Source organism: Rhinoderma darwinii, chromosome 5, assembly GCF_050947455.1.
Source record: "Rhinoderma darwinii isolate aRhiDar2 chromosome 5, aRhiDar2.hap1, whole genome shotgun sequence".
NCBI lineage: Eukaryota > Metazoa > Chordata > Amphibia > Anura > Rhinodermatidae > Rhinoderma > Rhinoderma darwinii.
The window spans coordinates 342,122,052-342,141,117 of record NC_134691.1 but is presented as its reverse complement, the minus strand read 5'-3'; the positions used below and the strand labels follow the sequence as shown (position 1 = coordinate 342,141,117).

Here is a 19,066-nt window from a genome sequence, read left to right as displayed (position 1 = left end):
CTGATAATACATCACTGGTACAATGCCAACCGTACTGGTCTGATAATACATCACTGGTACAATGCCAACCGTACTGGTCTGATAATACATCACTGGTACAATGCCAACCGTACTGGTCTGATAATACATCACTGGTACAATGCCAACCGTACTGGTGTGATAATACATCACTGGTACAATGCCAACCTTACTGGTGTGATAATACATCACTGGTACAATGCCAACCGTACTGGTCTGATAATACATCACTGGTACAATGCCAACCTTACTGGTCTGATAATACATCACTGGTACAATGCCAACCGTACTGGTCTGATAATACATCACTGGTACAATGCCAACCGTACTGGTCTGATAATACATCACTGGTACAATGCCAACCGTACTGGTGTGATAATACATCACTGGTACAATGCCAACCTTACTGGTGTGATAATACATCACTGGTACAATGCCAACCATACTGGTCTGATAATACATCACTGGTACAATGCCAACCTTACTGGTCTGATAATACATCACTGGTACAATGCCAACCTTACTGGTCTGATAATACATCACTGGTACAATGCCAACCTTAGTGGTCTGATAATACATCACTGGTACAATGCCAACCTTACTGGTCTGATAATACATCACTGGTACAATGCCAACCGTACTGGTCTGATAATACATCACTGGTACAATGCCAACCGTACTGGTCTGATAATACATCACTGGTACAATGCCAACCGTACTGGTCTGATAATACATCACTGGTACAATGCCAACCTTACTGGTCTGATAATACATCACTGGTACAATGCCAACCGTACTGGTCTGATAATACATCACTGGTACAATGCCAACCGTACTGGTCTGATAATACATCACTGGTACAATGCCAACCGTACTGGTCTGATAATACATCACTGGTACAATGCCAACCGTACTGGTGTGATAATACATCACTGGTACAATGCCAACCGTACTGGTCTGATAATACATCACTGGTACAATGCCAACCGTACTGGTGTGATAATACATCACTGGTACAATGTCAACCGTACTGGTCTGATAATACATCACTGGTACAATGCCAACCGTACTGGTGTGATAATACATCACTGGTACAATGCCAACCGTACTGGTCTGATAATACATTACTGGTACAATGCCAACCTTACTGGTCTGATAATACATCACTGGTACAATGCCAACCGTACTGGTCTGATAATACATCACTGGTACAATGCCAACCGTACTGGTGTGATAATACATCACTGGTACAATGTCAACCGTACTGGTCTGATAATACATTACTGGTACAATGCCAACCGTACTGGTGTGATAATACATCACTGGTACAATGCCAACCTTACTGGTGTGATAATACATCACTGGTACAATGCCAACCTTACTGGTGTGATAATACATCACTGGTACAATGCCAACCGTACTGGTGTGATAATACATCACTGGTACAATGCCAACCTTACTGGTGTGATAATACATCACTGGTACAATGCCAACCTTACTGGTGTGATAATACATCACTGGTACAATGCCAACCTTACTGGTGTGATAATACATCACTGGTACAATGCCAACCTTACTGGTCTGATAATACATCACTGGTACAATGCCAACCTTACTGGTCTGATAATACATCACTGGTACAATGCCAACCGTACTGGTCTGATAATACATCACTGGTACAATGCCAACCGTACTGGTCTGATAATACATCACTGGTACAATGCCAACCGTACTGGTCTGATAATACATCACTGGTACAATGCCAACCTTACTGGTCTGATAATACATCACTGGTACAATGCCAACCGTACTGGTCTGATAATACATCACTGGTACAATGCCAACCGTACTGGTCTGATAATACATCACTGGTACAATGCCAACCGTACTGGTCTGATAATACATCACTGGTACAATGCCAACCTTACTGGTCTGATAATACATCACTGGTACAATGCCAACCTTACTGGTCTGATAATACATCACTGGTACAATGCCAACCGTACTGGTCTGATAATACATCACTGGTACAATGCCAACCGTACTGGTCTGATAATACATCACTGGTACAATGCCAACCGTACTGGTCTGATAATACATCACTGGTACAATGCCAACCTTACTGGTCTGATAATACATCACTGGTACAATGCCAACCTTACTGGTCTGATAATACATCACTGGTACAATGCCAACCGTACTGGTCTGATAATACATCACTGGTACAATGCCAACCGTACTGGTCTGATAATACATCACTGGTACAATGCCAACCGTACTGGTCTGATAATACATCACTGGTACAATGCCAACCTTACTGGTCTGATAATACATCACTGGTACAATGCCAACCTTACTGGTCTGATAATACATCACTGGTACAATGCCAACCGTACTGGTCTGATAATACATCACTGGTACAATGCCAACCGTACTGGTCTGATAATACATCACTGGTACAATGCCAACCGTACTGGTCTGATAATACATCACTGGTACAATGCCAACCTTACTGGTCTGATAATACATCACTGGTACAATGCCAACCTTACTGGTCTGATAATACATCACTGGTACAATGCCAACCGTACTGGTCTGATAATACATCACTGGTACAATGCCAACCGTACTGGTCTGATAATACATCACTGGTACAATGCCAACCGTACTGGTCTGATAATACATCACTGGTACAATGCCAACCTTACTGGTCTGATAATACATCACTGGTACAATGCCAACCGTACTGGTCTGATAATACATCACTGGTACAATGTCAACCGTACTGGTCTGATAATACATCACTGGTACAATGCCAACCGTACTGGTCTGATAATACATCACTGGTACAATGCCAACCGTACTGGTCTGATAATACATCACTGGTACAATGCCAACCTTACTGGTCTGATAATACATCACTGGTACAATGCCAACCTTACTGGTCTGATAATACATCACTGGTACAATGCCAACCGTACTGGTCTGATAATACATCACTGGTACAATGCCAACCGTACTGGTCTGATAATACATCACTGGTACAATGCCAACCGTACTGGTCTGATAATACATCACTGGTACAATGCCAACCTTACTGGTCTGATAATACATCACTGGTACAATGCCAACCGTACTGGTCTGATAATACATCACTGGTACAATGTCAACCGTACTGGTCTGATAATACATCACTGGTACAATGCCAACCGTACTGGTCTGATAATACATCACTGGTACAATGCCAACCGTACTGGTCTGATAATACATCACTGGTACAATGCCAACCGTATTGCTCACCGTTTTCAAGATTTCTGCTTGCTTTCATTCAATAGAAATCATATTATTTACTTCCAGTGGATACAATTCTGTCCATGGACATGTGATGGACACACAGGTGCGCAGGTCATTACAGTAAGTTTTTTAGAGCTGCATCTTGAAACAAGCCGTGCACCTGTGTGTCCATCACATGACCCTGTAACGAGCCGTGCACCTGTGTGTCCATCACATGACCCTGTAACGAGCCGTGCACCTGTGTGTCCATCACATGATCCTGTAACAAGCCGTGCACCTGTGTGTCCATCACATGACCCTGTAACGAGCCGTGCACCTGTGTGTCCATGACATGACCCTGTAACCAGCCGTGCACCTGTGTGTCCATGACATGACCCTGTAACCAGCCGTGCACCTGTGTGTCCATGACATGACCCTGTAACCAGCCGTGCACCTGTGTGTCTATCACATGACCCTGTAATGAGCCGTGCACCTGTGTGTCCATCACATGACCCTGTAACGAGCCGTGCACCTGTGTGTCTATCACATGACCCTGTAACCAGCCGTGCACCTGTGTGTCCATCACATGACCCTGTAACGAGCCGTGCACCTGTGTGTCCATCACATGACCCTGTAACCAGCCGTGCACCTGTGTGTCAATCACATGACCCTGTAACGAGCCGTGCACCTGTGGGTCCATCACATGACCCTGTAACGAGCCGTGCACCATTGTGTCCATCACATGACCCTGTAACCAGCCGTGCACCTGTGTGTCTATCACATGACCCTGTAACGAGCCGTGCACCTGTGTGTCCATCACATGACCCTGTAACGAGCCGTGCACCTGTGTGTCCATCACATGACCATGGACAGAATTGTATCCACTGGAAGTAAATAATACGATTTCTATTGAATGACAGCAAGCAGAGGGCTTGAAAATCGAACCTCAAGTACATTGGAAAATGAAATAAAATTTTATTATACAAACAATAAGCTTTATTTACTGAAACCAGAATACAAAAATGAGCGAATGTCTCCAGTCCTGACATCCCGCTGGTGAAAGCCATCTGTCCGCCTGACGTGTAGCATCGCTTGTACCACTTTTAGCCGCAATTTGTACTTTATACTTGGGATACAATGCGGAGCTCCCTCATATAGGTGCACGGAGTGGGGTAAGAACGGCCTCTTATGGTTAGAAATAATAAACCTCCCGGCCCACACGTTCTCCATTCATCATATAAAAATAGCTTCTCCGGGAGATTGGCACAAAGCCCGACGCCCTGCGATTACCCGGCCGCAGGCGGCTGCGCGGGAGGACAATCAGTCCCTATTCTGTTCACATAGAAATATTTGTCATGTTTGGATCAAGCGTTACCATCGGGTCACATGAGCGGTCGATGACACAACACCTGCCGCCGCTATCATAGATCTTATATGTATTCTATGTACTAGATTACTTTTCAGGGGCCTACGTGGCTGCTATGGGGCCCCTAAAGAGGAGCGGCCCATTCCAGGTTGGTCACGTCCCATTTTAATGAGTGCCCCTATGTACGCCGCTGGTTACTATGTGACATCTCTCCTAGGAGCCCCCTTTTTTTATGCGTCTTTTCATATTTCTATGCTCTGTTGCACTCAGATTAGAATTTATAGCCGAGTTCATCATCTTCCTGGTTCATGAAGAGAATGCCAGTACTACAGTGAGGACTGACACTACTACACTTATGTAGGCAGGACAGTAATATTAAGGGAGCGGGAGCAGAGAGGCATGCAGATCTATATACCATTTGGGGTCTGACAACCCCTATGTGCCTTATAAACATACGACTAGTACACAAAGACTTGATGAAGTGTTTTATGGAAGTGGCATCGTTGACTTTGGTCCCAAATAGATGTTTGATTGTTTTTCCCGTTGAAAATTACATAAAAGGGTAAATACTGTAGGTAGAAAAGCTGATAATCCAGCCAGACCATTATTCACACAGATTATACCAGCAATTACAGAAACCTTTTCAGCAGCTATCTGACAATTACACACATTTTAACAAATCCAGGTTAGATGACTCCTCAGTATCTCAGTTCACTTTGCTGTATTTCTGTTGACTCCCCTGTTTCTCATTTGACTCCCCTGTATCTCTGCTGACTTTCCTGTTTCTCAGTTGACTCCCCAGTATCTCAATTGACTCCCCAGTATCTCCGTTGACTCCCCAGTATCTCAGTTGACTCCCCAGTATCTCAGTTGACTCCCCAGTATCTCCGTTGACTCCCCAGTATCTCAGCTGACTTCCCTGCATCTTAGCTGACTACCCTGTTTCTCCGTTGACTCCCCTGTTTCTCCGTTGACTCCCCTGTTTCTCCGTTGACTCCCCTGTTTCTCAATTGGCTCCCCTGTTTCTCCGTTGGCTCCCCTGTTTCTCCGTTGGCTCCCCTGTTTCTCCGTTGGCTCCCCTGTTTCTCCGTTGACTCCCCTGTTTCTCCGTTGGCTCCCCTGTTTATCCGTTGGCTCCCCTGTTTCTCAGTTGGCTCCCCAGTATCTCAGTTGGCTCCCCTGTATCTCAGTTGGCTCCCCTGTTTCTCAGTTGGCTCCCCAGTATCTCAGTTGGCTCCCCAGTATCTCAGTTGGCTCCCCTGTTTCTCCGCTGACTCCCCTGTTTCTTCGCTGACTCCCCTGTTTCTCCGTTGACTCACCAGTATCTCCACTGACTCCCCTGTTTCTTCGCTGACTCCCCTGTTTCTCCGTTGACTCCCCTGTTTTTCCGTTGACTCCCCTGTTTCTCCGTTGACTCCCCTGTTTCTCCGTTGACTCCGCTGTTTCTCAGTTGGCTCCCCTGTTTCTCAGTTGGCTCCCCAGTATCACAGTTGGCTCCCCTGTTTCTCAGTTGACTCCCCTGTTTCTCAGCTGACTCCCCTGTTTCTCCGTTGACTCCTCTGTTTCTCCGTTGACTCCTCTGTTTCTCCGTTGACTCCCCTGTTTCTCCATTGACTCACCAGTATCTCAGTTGACTACCCTGTTTCTCCGTTGACTCCCCTGTTTCTCCGTTGACTCCCCAGTATCTCAGTTGGCTCCCCTGTTTTTCCGCTGACTCCCCTGTTTCTTCGCTGACTCCCCTGTTTCTCAGTTGACTCCCCTGTTTCTCCGTTGACTCCCCTGTTTCTCCGTTGACTCCCCTGTATTCCACCTGGGCACATTCATCACGACGATGTGACTCTTACCTTGCAGGCCAAGTTCTCTACTAACAGAATCATGGAATTCCTGAAGAGGGTGGCTGCTGTGAGGGGTCTCTTGGTCACTTCACTTATACTCATCTGTCCATCCGGCCACATGTCCCTGAGAACCGGATCCTTACTGTAAAAAACAACTCCATCAGACACTCCAAAAAATTATAAGATTATTACACCTCAAGGATTTGACACCAGGGATTATGACCGACCTCCTTCATTTCTGACCACCAGGCACCAGCAATTCTAAATCATTTCCCCCTTTCTTTCCACCCTTAGGAAAAAATGGATTATTTTCTACCCCCTTGTTCCCTATGCACTAGAGACCAGGGATTATAATCTGCACCCTTCCCTCTCGTACACTAGACATCAGGGATTATAAATAACTTCCCCCTTTCTTTCCACCCACTAGATACCAGGGATTGTAATCTACCACCAAACTAGAGTCCAGGGCAGAGAGGAGTCCAGGGCAGAGAGGAGTCCAGGGCAGAGAGGAGTCCAGGGCAGAGAGGAGTCCAGGGCAGAGAGGAGTCCAGGGCAGAGAGGAGTCCAGGGCAGAGAGGAGTCCAGGGCAGACGAGAGTTCAGGATAGAGGGGAGTCCAGGGCAGAGAGGAGTCCAGGGCAGACGAGAGTTCAGGATAGAGGGGAGTCCAGGGCAGAGAGGAGTCCAGGATAGAGGGGAGTCCAGGATAGAGGGGAGTCCAGGATAGAGGGGAGTCCAGGGCAGAGAGGAGACCAGGGCAGAGAGGAGACCAGGTCAGAGAGGAGTTCAGGATAGAGGGGAGTCCAGGGCAGAATGGAGACCAGGTCAGAGAGGAGTCCAGGATAGAGAGGAGTTCAGGATAGAGAGGAGTCCAGGGCAGAGAGGAGTCCAGGGCAGAGAGGAGTCCAGGGCAGAGAGGAGTCCAGGATAGAGGGGAGTCCAGGGTAGAGAGGAGACCAGGGTAGAGAGGAGTCCAGGGTAGAGAGGAGTCCAGGGTAGAGAGGAGTCCAGGATAGAGAGGAGTTCTCCTTTCTTTACAGCAGGACACAGTTTGGGCCTCGTCTCTTCCCATATCACAATTTATAGAAGGAATCAGAGATTTCAGTTATTGTTTAGAGGACCCAGAGTCTATAAAATAGCAGGTAAATAAGTGACAGATCCCCTTGTGAAATCACAGACATGGCGGACGATGACGTGGAGGGGTTTGTGAGCTCAGACCCCATCACTTTCTAAAACAAAAGGGCCACGAATAGTGAAGAACAGAGAAGGGACACGGCGTCGCCCGAGCGCTGATTCACGCTACAATTACCAGAAGACAAGTGACGTTAGACTCGCAAAGTGGAATAATTGGGTCGTTCCGAAAATAGCTCAGCACATGGAGAAGTCTCCATACAGGAAAGGTGTGAATATGAACGCATGGCAGCCGGCGACAGAGGGGGAGGGGACGCGGAATACGTGCAGAATTTAATACAAGAGATTTATATAAGAGATTGGACGACTCCATGACCAAAAATGGCGATTGGGTTATTTAACGTGACCTGAAGGAAAACGCCAGAAATACACGGATCAGGAAGGCCTTCTTATACACCAGTCACATCTAGAGCTGCAGTCACAATTCTGCTGGTGCTTGTCACGTCTCAGGCCTCATTTTTACCGCTGTCTGCGTTGATTTTGTGGTGCATTGTGGGACATGCAGGGTTTGCATTACACACTACATAGTAGAGAAACATAAACCTCCCAGAATGCACTGCAAACATTGCATTACAGGATCTCTGCCAGCCTGGTGCAACAATTCCAGGAAAATTTGGAATGTTGATTTGGATGTGACTGGAGTATAAGACACGATGAGACTCAACATCACAAATATCTATGTAGAATGAAGTATATGTTAAATCCTACTAAGGGAATGACAACTTCTATAAAGAATATCTCTAATTTAGAAAAAGAAATATTACAGGTTAATCCTTTGCTTTACTGATCCTGAGTTACATCCGGAGCTTCATTCACACTTCTGCTGGTTTTCTTTTTTTTCAGACAGAACAGTGCATTGTGGGAGATCAGATAGCAGCTAGGTCACATGTCCTAGTGTAGACTAACCAGCGGCGTAGCTCGGTTCTCCAACACCCGGGGCAAAGATTCAGATTGGCGCCCCCTCCCCAACTTCTTACCCGACACCTCCTCCCCCCTCACCATGTTTGCTTTCTCTACCAATGAGATGTAATTTTTTCCCACATTTTTTTAATGTAACTTGAGCATAAAAACATTTGTACATTTTACAAGCGATATAGATCTATAAGGGAGAAAACATAACAATAAGTTACAGGAAAATAAATAAAGAGGTCAGTGCCCGACTAACACAGATTATATAACTGAGGCTCATGAGACCATATGGTGACATAATGAACAACCCCCCCTGTAGATAGTACCACACATCCCCCTGTAGATAGTGCCACACATCCCCCTGTATACAGTGCCATACACATCCCCCTGTAGATAGTGCCACACATCCCCCTGGAGATAGTGCCACACATCCCCCTGTATACAGTGCCATACACATCCCCCTGTAGATAGTGCCACACATCCCCCTGTATACAGTGCCATACACATCCCCCTGTAGATAGCGCCACACATCCCCCTGGAGATAGTGCCACACATCCCCCTGTATACAGTGCCATTCACATCCCCCTGTAGATAGTGCCACACATCCCTCTGTAGATAGTGCCACACATCCCCCTGTATATAGTGCCACACACATCCCCCTGTAGATAGTGCCACACATCCCTCTGTAGATAGTGCCACACATCCCCCTGTATATAGTGCCACACACACCCCCTGTAGATAGCGCCACACATCCCCCTGTAGATAGTACCACACATCCCTCTGTAGATAGTGCCACACATCCCCCTGTAGATAGTGCCACACATCCCCCTGTAGATAGTGCCACGCATCCCCCTGTATATAGTGCCACACATCCCCCTGTATATAGTGCCACACACATCCCTCTGTAGATAGTGCCACACACACCCCTTGTAGATAGCGCCACACAAACCGCCTGTAGATAGAGCCACACACATCCCCCTGTAGATAGTGCCACACACATCCCCCTGTAGATAGTGCCACACATCCCCCTGTAGATAGTGCCACACATCCCCCTGTAGATAGTGCCACACATCCCCCTGTAGATAGTGCCACACATCCCCCTGTAGATAGTGCCACACATCCCCCTGTAGATAGTGCCACACATCCCTCTGTAGATAGTGCCACACACAGACCCCCTGTAGATAGCGCCACACACAGACCCCCTGTAGATAGCGCCACACACAGCCCCCTGTAGATAGCGCCACACACAGCCCCCTGTAGATAGCACCACACACAGCCCCCCCATAGATAGCTCCACACACAGCCCCCTGTAGATAGCGCCACACATATCCCCCTGTAGATAGTGCCACACACAGACCCCCTGTAGATAGCGCCACACACAGACCCCCTGTAGATAGCGCCACACACAGCCCCCTGTAGATAGCGCCACACACAGCCCCCTGTAGATAGCGCCACACACAGCCCCCTGTAGATAGCGCCATACAGTTCCCCCTGGAGATACTGCCACACACACACACCCTGTAGATAGCGCCACACACAGCCCCCTGTAGATAGCGCCACACACAGCCCCCTGTAGATAGCGCCACACACAGCCCCCTGTAGATAGCGCCACACACAGCCCCCTGTAGATAGCGCCATACAGTTCCCCCTGGAGATAGCGCCACACACAGCCCCCTGTAGATAGCGCCACACACAGCCCCCTGTACATAGTGCCACACACAGCCCCCTGTAGATAGCGCCACACACAGCCCCCTGTAGATAGCGCCACACACAGCCCCCTGTAGATAGCGCCATACAGTTCCCCCTGGAGATAGCGCCACACACAGCCCCCTGTAGATAGCGCCACACACAGCCCCCTGTACATAGTGCCACACACAGCCCCCTGTAGATAGCGCCATACAGTTCCCCCTGTAGATAGCGCCACACACAGCCCCCTGTAGATAGCGCCACACACAGCCCCCTGTAGATAGCGCCACACACAGCCCCCTGTAGATAGCGCCATACAGTTCCCCCTGGAGATACTGCCACACACACAGCCCCTGTAGATGGTGCAACACACCCCCACTTGTAAATAATGTCACACTCCCCCCTTGTAGATAGTGGCACAAGCACCCCCTGTAGCTATTGCTACCCCCCACTTCCCTGTGGAGTGCGCCATTAGGGCTACCTCTCGGAGCGTAATCCCCGGCCAGAACATCGGCAACACTCTAGCCGGGGATTCCGCCTCTAGAGGGAGCCCCGGTCAGAGCGTCAGCGCCCCCCTACCTTCCCTCCTAGATGCACCCAGGGCACATGCCACCCCCCCCCCCCCCAGCTACACCCCTGAGACTAACCACAGCATGTTTCAAAGGAAAGCCAACAGAATGATGAATGCAGCTCTGGATGTGACTGGAGCACAAGGCATAATGTAACTCAGGATTAGTGCAAGATAAGTAAAGCAAAATAAATGCAAAACTACTCAACATTTCATTCAGATTTAAACCATGTGGAGGATACAAATAAATGTGGTTATTCACCCAATATCTAATTACATGCACAAGTTTTTCACAACTCTACTTTCTACCATTATAATTTTAGGTCCCAAATTTGGAGCTGAAATATTTCTTAATCTATCTTTATAGCAGTCAGAGCTTTGTGTTTCTGATACAGAGCTCCAAATCCCCTGCATAGAGATAGAGCTACATAATAAGATTCTCTCTGCCTGCAGCCACCACTAGATGGAGCTCTCTGCATACTGATATATTATTGAGTTCAATGCATAAGTTTTATGCAGCTTTGGAGCTCCCCCTAGGGGTGGCTGCAGGCAGACACAATTTATTATGTAATTACGTATACAGGGGATTTGGAGCTGTGTATCAGAAAAAGAGATCTCCGACTGCTATAAAAATATATTAGGAAATCTATTAGCAGAACAATGTGTTTAAAGGAGGAGATTCACTTTAAGCTGAGAATATGATAACTGGGAAGATAAGATTACTGTCAATTGTACGAGACAGAATGTGACAGGAAGAGTTGTCATATGTTATAAGTGACTCACCTGTTATACATTAAACGCTTGAAGTCTTGGAACAATGTATCCTTGTTCTTGTCCAGGAATCCTTCCACTGAATACCTGGAGCCATAAGAAGATATCAAGGTCATGTGACGTACAAATCGTTATACGAGGGGAGTATTATTATAACACTGATGATGATGATGGTGATGATGATGGTGATGATGGTGGTGGTGGGGATGATGGTGATGATGGTGGTGGTGGTGGTTTATATGGCGCCATCATCAGTCGTTGCTCTATAAGTAAATAACTGCTGGTCTATCGTATATGCAGCCTGGACAGTATATAAGTGGTCACACTCACGTCACGTCCCCGGCGTAGTGCTTTATCCGGAAGTCTCGATTAAACGCCATCGACTTATCTGTCGGAGAAAGCTGAAAAAAAAATAATAATCGTGAACATGTTCTATGTAATCATTGCCGGCGGTAATATCTGATCTCCGCACTTATCACTAAACAACATCATCGTGCAGGATTCTCTCCGTGCTCTTCAGCCTCGTCTTCATAGCATCAGGGACACTTTCTTTATCCTGGAATATGACGTGAGGACCCCCCCAACCCAGGGTGCCACGCGTGGCCTCACCTTCCTGCTGCTGTAATGCGGGTGTCTGCCGAGTTTGCTGTTCATGGACTCCAGGAAGATGGTGTCTGTGACATCTCCTACTGTCAGGCAAGCCTCGTCCAAGATGGAGATGATTCCTTTATGCGGCTGCTCCACCAGATCCACGATGATCTGATTATTAAAATATTCGATCTGCCAGAGAAGAGACAAATAATAATAATAATAATAATAATAATAATAATAGTAATAGTAATAATAATAGTAATAATAGTAATAATAATAGTAATAGTAATAATAATAATAATAGTAATAATAATACTAATAATAATAATATTATAATAATAATAATAATAATAAAAATAATAATAATAGTAGTAACAAGGGGGAATAACGGCTCAGGGATAGAAATAGAGGGGTCATTAACGTTACATACTCAGATGGGGTTACTGGTGAAGACCACGGGGGGCAGTACTGGACCAAGTCACCATTACTAGTGGGGTACCACAGGGGGCAGTACTGGAGGGGGTTACCGTTCTAGTTGCGCATCACAGGGGGCAGTATTACAGGGGGTCACCGTTACTAGTGAAGGTCACAGGGGGCAGTACAGGAGCTAGTCACCATTTCTAGTGAGGAACCACAGGGGGGCAGTACAGGAGCTAGTCACCATTACTAGTGAGGAACCACAGGGGGCAGTATTAGAGGGGGTCACCATTACTAGTGAAGGTCACAGGGGGCAGTACAGGAGCTAGTCACCATTACTAGTGAGGAACCACAAGGGGCAGTACAGGAGCTAGTCACCATTACTAGTGAGGAACCACAAGGGGCAGTACAGGAGCTAGTCACCATTACTAGCGAGGAACCACAGGGGGCAGTACAGGAGCTAGTCACCATTACTAGTGAGGAACCACAGGGGGCAGTACAGGAGCTAGTCACCATTACTAGTGAGGAACCACAGGGGGCAGTACTGGAAGGGGGTTACCGTTCTAGTTGGGCATCACAGGGGGCAGTATTAGAGGGGGTCACCATTACTAGTGAAGGTCACAGGGGGCAGTACAGGAGCTAGTCACCATTACTAGTGAGGAACCACAAGGGGCAGTACAGGAGCTAGTCACCATTACTAGCGAGGAACCACAGGGGGCAGTACAGGAGCTAGTCACCATTACTAGTGAGGAACCACAGGGGGCAGTACAGGAGCTAGTCACCATTACTAGTGAGGAACCACAGGGGGCAGTACTGGAGGGGGTTACCGTTCTAGTTGGGCATCACAGGGGGCAGTATTAGAGGGGGTCACCATTACTAGTGAAGGTCACAGGGGGCAGTACAGGAGCTAGTCACCATTACTAGCGAGGAACCACAGGGGGCAGTACAGGAGCTAGTCACCATTACTAGTGAGGAACCACAGGGGGCAGTACAGGAGCTAGTCACCATTACTAGTGAGGAACCACAGGGGGCAGTACTGGAGGGGGTTACCGTTCTAGTTGGGCATCACAGGGGGCAGTATTAGAGGGGGTCACCATTACTAGTGAAGGTCACAGGGGGCAGTACAGGAGCTAGTCACCATTACTAGTGAGGAACCACAAGGGGCAGTACAGGAGCTAGTCACCATTACTAGCGAGGAACCACAGGGGGCAGTACAGGAGCTAGTCACCATTACTAGTGAGGAACCACAGGGGGCAGTACAGGAGCTAGTCACCATTACTAGTGAGGAACCACAGGGGGCAGTACTGGAGGGGGTTACCGTTCTAGTTGGGCATCACAGGGGGCAGTATTAGAGGGGGTCACCATTACTAGTGAAGGTCACAGGGGGCAGTACAGGAGCTAGTCACCATTACTAGTGAGGAACCACAGGGGGGCAGTACATGAGCTAGTCACCATTACTAGTGAGGAACCACAGGGGGCAGTACAGGAGCTAGTCACCATTACTAGCGAGGAACCACAGGGGGCAGTACAGGAGCTAGTCACCATTACTAGTGAGGAACCACAGGGGGCAGTATTAGAGGGGGTCACCATTACTAGTGGGGTACAACAGGGGGCAGTACTGTAGGGGGTCACTGTTACTAGAGGGGTACCACAGGGGGTAGTACTGGAGGGGTCACCTCTACTAGTGAAGACCGCAGGCTGTAGTACTGGTCACCATTACTATTGGGGTACCACAGGGAGCAGTATTAGAGGGTATTACCCCTACTAGTGGGGTACCACCATTACATACATGTACCACAGGGGGCAGTACTGGACCCTTTTTTTCTTGAATATATGTATTAATGACCTTGTAGAGGGGTTTGCACGGTTTAATTTTGCAGATGCTAAGCTGTGTAAAGTAATTGAGGGCACGTTCAGACGTGGCAGAGTTTTTCCGCTGCAAATGTTTTTGCAAATTTGGGGCAATTACGCAACAAATCTGCATCAACATTTGCATATTTGACAGGTAATTCAGACGTTGCAGATATCACAGCGGACTTGGCACAGATTTCAGTTTTAGCATTGCAGAGGCTGAAATCCGCAGTGAAATTCCGCTTCTTCTCCGCAACAGACAGTGCATGCTGGGAGGGAAAATTCTGCACCGCAGCCTGTGGTCCGCAGCGGAGTTTTCCGCAACGTCTGAACAAAGTTAACTAAAAAGGTGTTGAAACCAATGGACAAACTGTCTGCAAAGGATTTCCACTGCGGACTGTCCGCAGCGGAATTTCACAGCAATTCCGCCACATGTGAACGTGCCCTAACACCGAAGGGGACAATTTTCTATTACAGAAGGATATGGAGGAGTTGGAGGATCGGGCAAAGAAGTGGTAAATGAGGGGTAACACTGATAAATATAAGGTGACCTTCTCTGGAAGGGACATTACACGTCCCCGTTACGTACTAAAAGGGAAAGCACTGGAAACCCTGACATGGAGAAGGACTAGGGAATTTTAGCTGACAGTAAACATAAGGGCATGACCACACATGGCGGAATTCCTCCGCAACTGTCCGCATCAATGCCGCACAGAATCTGCGTTGCAGATTCTGCAGCGGATCTGCACAAAATGTGCAGAAAATTGATGCGGACTGGCCGCTGCGGACTGCAGGAAAAGTGCTTCTCTTCTCCCTATCAGTGCAGGATAGAGAGAAGGGACAGCACTTTCCCTAGTGAAAGTCAAAGAAATTCATACTTACCGCCCGTTGTCTTGGTGACGCGTCCCTCTTTCGGCATCCGGCCCGACCTCCCTGGATGACGCTCCAGTCCATGTGACCGCTGCAGCCTGTGCTTGGCCTGTGATTGGCTGCAGCCGTCACTTACACTGAAACGTCATCCTGGGAGGCCGGACTGGAGACAGACGCAGGGAGTTCTCGGTAAGTATGAACTTATATTTTTTTTTACAGATACATGTATATTGAGATCGGTAGTCACTGTCCCGGGTGCAGAAACAGTTACTGCCGATCGCGTAACTCTTTCAGCACCCTGGACAGTGACTATTTACAGACGTCTCCTAGCAACGCTCCCGTCATTACGGGAGCCCCATTGACTTCCTCAGTCTGGCTGTAGACCTAGAAATACATAGGTCCAGCCAGAATGAAGAAATGTCATGGTAGTAAAAACAATACGCTCCGCAGCACACATAAGATCTGCGGACTTCATTGCGGAATTTTGACTCTCCATTGAAGTCAATGGAGAAATTCCGCCATGAGTCCGCAACCAGTCCGCCACTGCTCCGCAACAGACAGAGCATGCTGCGGACAACAAATTCCGCTCCGCAGCCTATGCTCCGCAGCGGAATTGTACGCATCGTGTAAACGAACACTGCTAAATTAAAGTGAAAGTCAATGGAGAAACGGCTCCGCTGCGGATTAACGCTGCGGAGTGTCCGCAGCGGAATTTAAGTGAAATTCCGCTATGTGTGAACCCGCCCTAAGTGTAACAACCAGTGTCAGGCAGCTGCTGCAAAAGTCAAAGAAATTCATGGGGTGCATTAAAAGGGGCCTAAATGAACATGATGAGAACCTGGTTCTACCACTTTATAAATCACTGGTCAGCCCACACATGGAATATTATATACAGTACTGAGCGCCTCTGAATAAGGAAGACATAGCAGAGCTGGAGCTGATTACTATTCATAAACATTTTCCCAGTCCAATCACTAAGTGGCGCCGCTTTGCCAAGGCTGTGGGAACTCTCTTACGACTGTGCAGGAAGGAGGATGCCATATATGCTCATTATGGGCACCGGAATCCATGATCCTCACTTCCTGGAGGTGAGGGGGGGGGGTGTCCAGCATTATTAAACCTAAAGGATCGCGTAATCCATTATCTTTATCTTTTGGCGTTGTACTTTTTTTTTTTGTGTTAATGACATTTAGGTGATTTCCATACCCAGCGACTGTTACTAAAAAAAAACAAAACAATATGGATCTTAATCTGAAATATCAATCATGACAACCAAAAAAAAAACATGCACCTTACAGGTGTAACTTACATTCTGCCACTCGATGCCCTCTCTCTGGTATTCACCCTGTTCCTGTCTCAGGATCAGCTCAATAAACAACTGCTGCAGCTTCTCATTACAGTAATTTATACAGAACTGCTCAAAGCTGCGGAGACACAAACACAGGTGGATTATTGTCCATAGGGGGCAGTATTATAGTAGTTATATTCTTGTATATAGGAGCAGTATTATAGTAGTTATATTCTTGTATATAGGGGGTAGTATTATAGTAGTTATATTCTTGTATATAGCGGCAGTATTATAGTAGTTATATTCTTGTATATAGGAGCAGTATTATAGTAGTTATATTCTTGTATATAGCGGCAGTATTATAGTAGTTATATTCTTGTATATAGGAGCAGTATTATAGTAGTTATATTCTTGTATATAGGGGGCAGTATTATAGTAGTTATATTCTTGTATATAGCGGCAGTATTATAGTAGTTATATTCTTGTATATAGGGGCAGTATTATAGTGGTTATATTCTTGTATATAGGGGCAGTATTATAGTAGTTATATTCTTGTATATAGGGGGCAGTATTATAGTAGTTATATTCTTGTATATAGGAGCAGTATTATAGTAGTTATATTCTTGTATATAGGAGCAGTATTATAGTAGTTATATTCTTGTATATAGGAGCAGTATTATAGTAGTTATATTCTTGTATATAGCGGCAGTATTATAGTAGTTATATTCTTGTATATAGGAGCAGTATTATAGTAGTTATATTCTTGTATATAGGGGGCAGTATTATAGTAGTTATATTCTTGTATATAGCGGCAGTATTATAGTAGTTATATTCTTGTATATAGGGGCAGTATTATAGTGGTTATATTCTTGTATATAGGGGCAGTATTATAGTAGTTATATTCTTGTATATAGGGGGCAGTATTATAGTAGTTATATTCTTGTATATAGGAGCAGTATTATAGTAGTTATATTCTTGTATATAGGAGCAGTATTATAGTAGTTATATTCTTGTATATAGGAGGCAGTATTATAGTAGTTATATTCTTGTATATAGGGGCAGTATTATAGTAGTTATATTCTTGTATATAGGAGCAGCATTATAGTAGTTATATTCTTGTATATAGGGAGCAGTATTATAGTAGCTATATTCTTGTATATAGGGGGCAGTATTATAGTAGTTATATTCTTGTATATAGGGGGCAGTATTATAGTAGTTATATTCTTGTATATGGAAGCAGTATTATAGTCGTTATATTCTTGTATATAGGGAGCAGTATTATAGTAGTTATATTCTTGTATATAGGGGCAGTATTATAGTAGTTATATTCTTGTATATAGGGGCAGTATTATAGTAGTTATATTCTTGTATATAGGGGCAGTATTATAGTAGTTATATTCTTGTATATAGGGGCAGTATTATAGTAGTTATATTCTTGTATATAGGGGCAGTATTATAGTAGTTATATTCTTGTATATAGGGGCAGTATTATAGTGGTTATATTCTTGTATATAGGGGCAGTATTATAGTAGTTATATTCTTGTATATAGGGGGCAGTATTATAGTAGTTATATTCTTGTATATAGGGGGCAGTATTATAGTAGTTATATTCTTGTATATAGGGGGCAGTATTATAGTAGTTATATTCTTGTATATAGGGGGCAGTATTATAGTAGTTATATTCTTGTATATAAGAGCAGTATTATAGTAGTTATATTCTTGTATATGGGGGCAGTATTATAGTAGTTATATTCTTGTATATAGGGGGCAGTATTATAGTAGTTATATTCTTGTATATAGGAGGCAGTATTATAGTAGTTATATTCTTGTATATAGGAGGCAGTATTATAGTAGTTATATTCTTGTATATAGGAGCAGTATTATAGTAGTTATATTCTTGTATATAGGAGCAGTATTATAGTAGTTATATTCTTGTATATAGGGCCAGTATTATAGTAGTTATATTCTTGTATATAGGAGCAGTATTATAGTAGTTATATTCTTGTATATAGGGGGCAGTATTTATAGTAGTTATATTCTTGTATATAGGAGCAGTATTATAGTAGTTATATTCTTGTCTATAGGGAGCAGTATTATAGTAGTTATATTCTTGTATATAGGGGGCAGTATTATAGTAGTTATATTCTTGTATATAGGGGGCAGTATTATAGTAGTTATATTCTTGTATATAGGGGCAGTATTATAGTAGTTATATTCTTGTATATAGGAGCAGTATTATAGTAGTTATATTCTTGCATATAGGAGCAGTATTACAGTAGTTATATTCTTGTATATAGGGGCAGTATTATAGTAGTTATATTCTTGTAAATAGGAGCAGTATTATAGTAGTTATATTCTTGTATATAGGAGCAGTATTATAGTAGTTATATTCTTGTACATAGGGGGCAGTATTATAGTAGTTATATTCTTGTA

At 45.3% G+C, this 19,066-nt stretch overlaps 1 protein-coding gene across 2 annotated transcripts in view; it reads right to left on the bottom strand.

Annotated features, from left to right (window-relative positions):
- LOC142653091 (unconventional myosin-Ig-like) overlaps window positions 1–19,066 on the bottom strand; it is a 231,647-nt gene that overhangs the window by 176,588 nt on the left and 35,993 nt on the right. For both annotated transcript variants that reach the window (XM_075828799.1, XM_075828800.1), the window contains exons 9-13: window positions 16,655–16,769; window positions 12,226–12,396; window positions 11,947–12,017; window positions 11,629–11,703; window positions 6,502–6,634 (exon numbers count right to left, since the gene is read on the bottom strand). In XM_075828799.1, coding sequence (XP_075684914.1) covers window positions 6,502–6,634; window positions 11,629–11,703; window positions 11,947–12,017; window positions 12,226–12,396; window positions 16,655–16,769 — 565 coding nt within the window. The remainder of the gene's footprint in view (window positions 1–6,501; window positions 6,635–11,628; window positions 11,704–11,946; window positions 12,018–12,225; window positions 12,397–16,654; window positions 16,770–19,066) is intronic.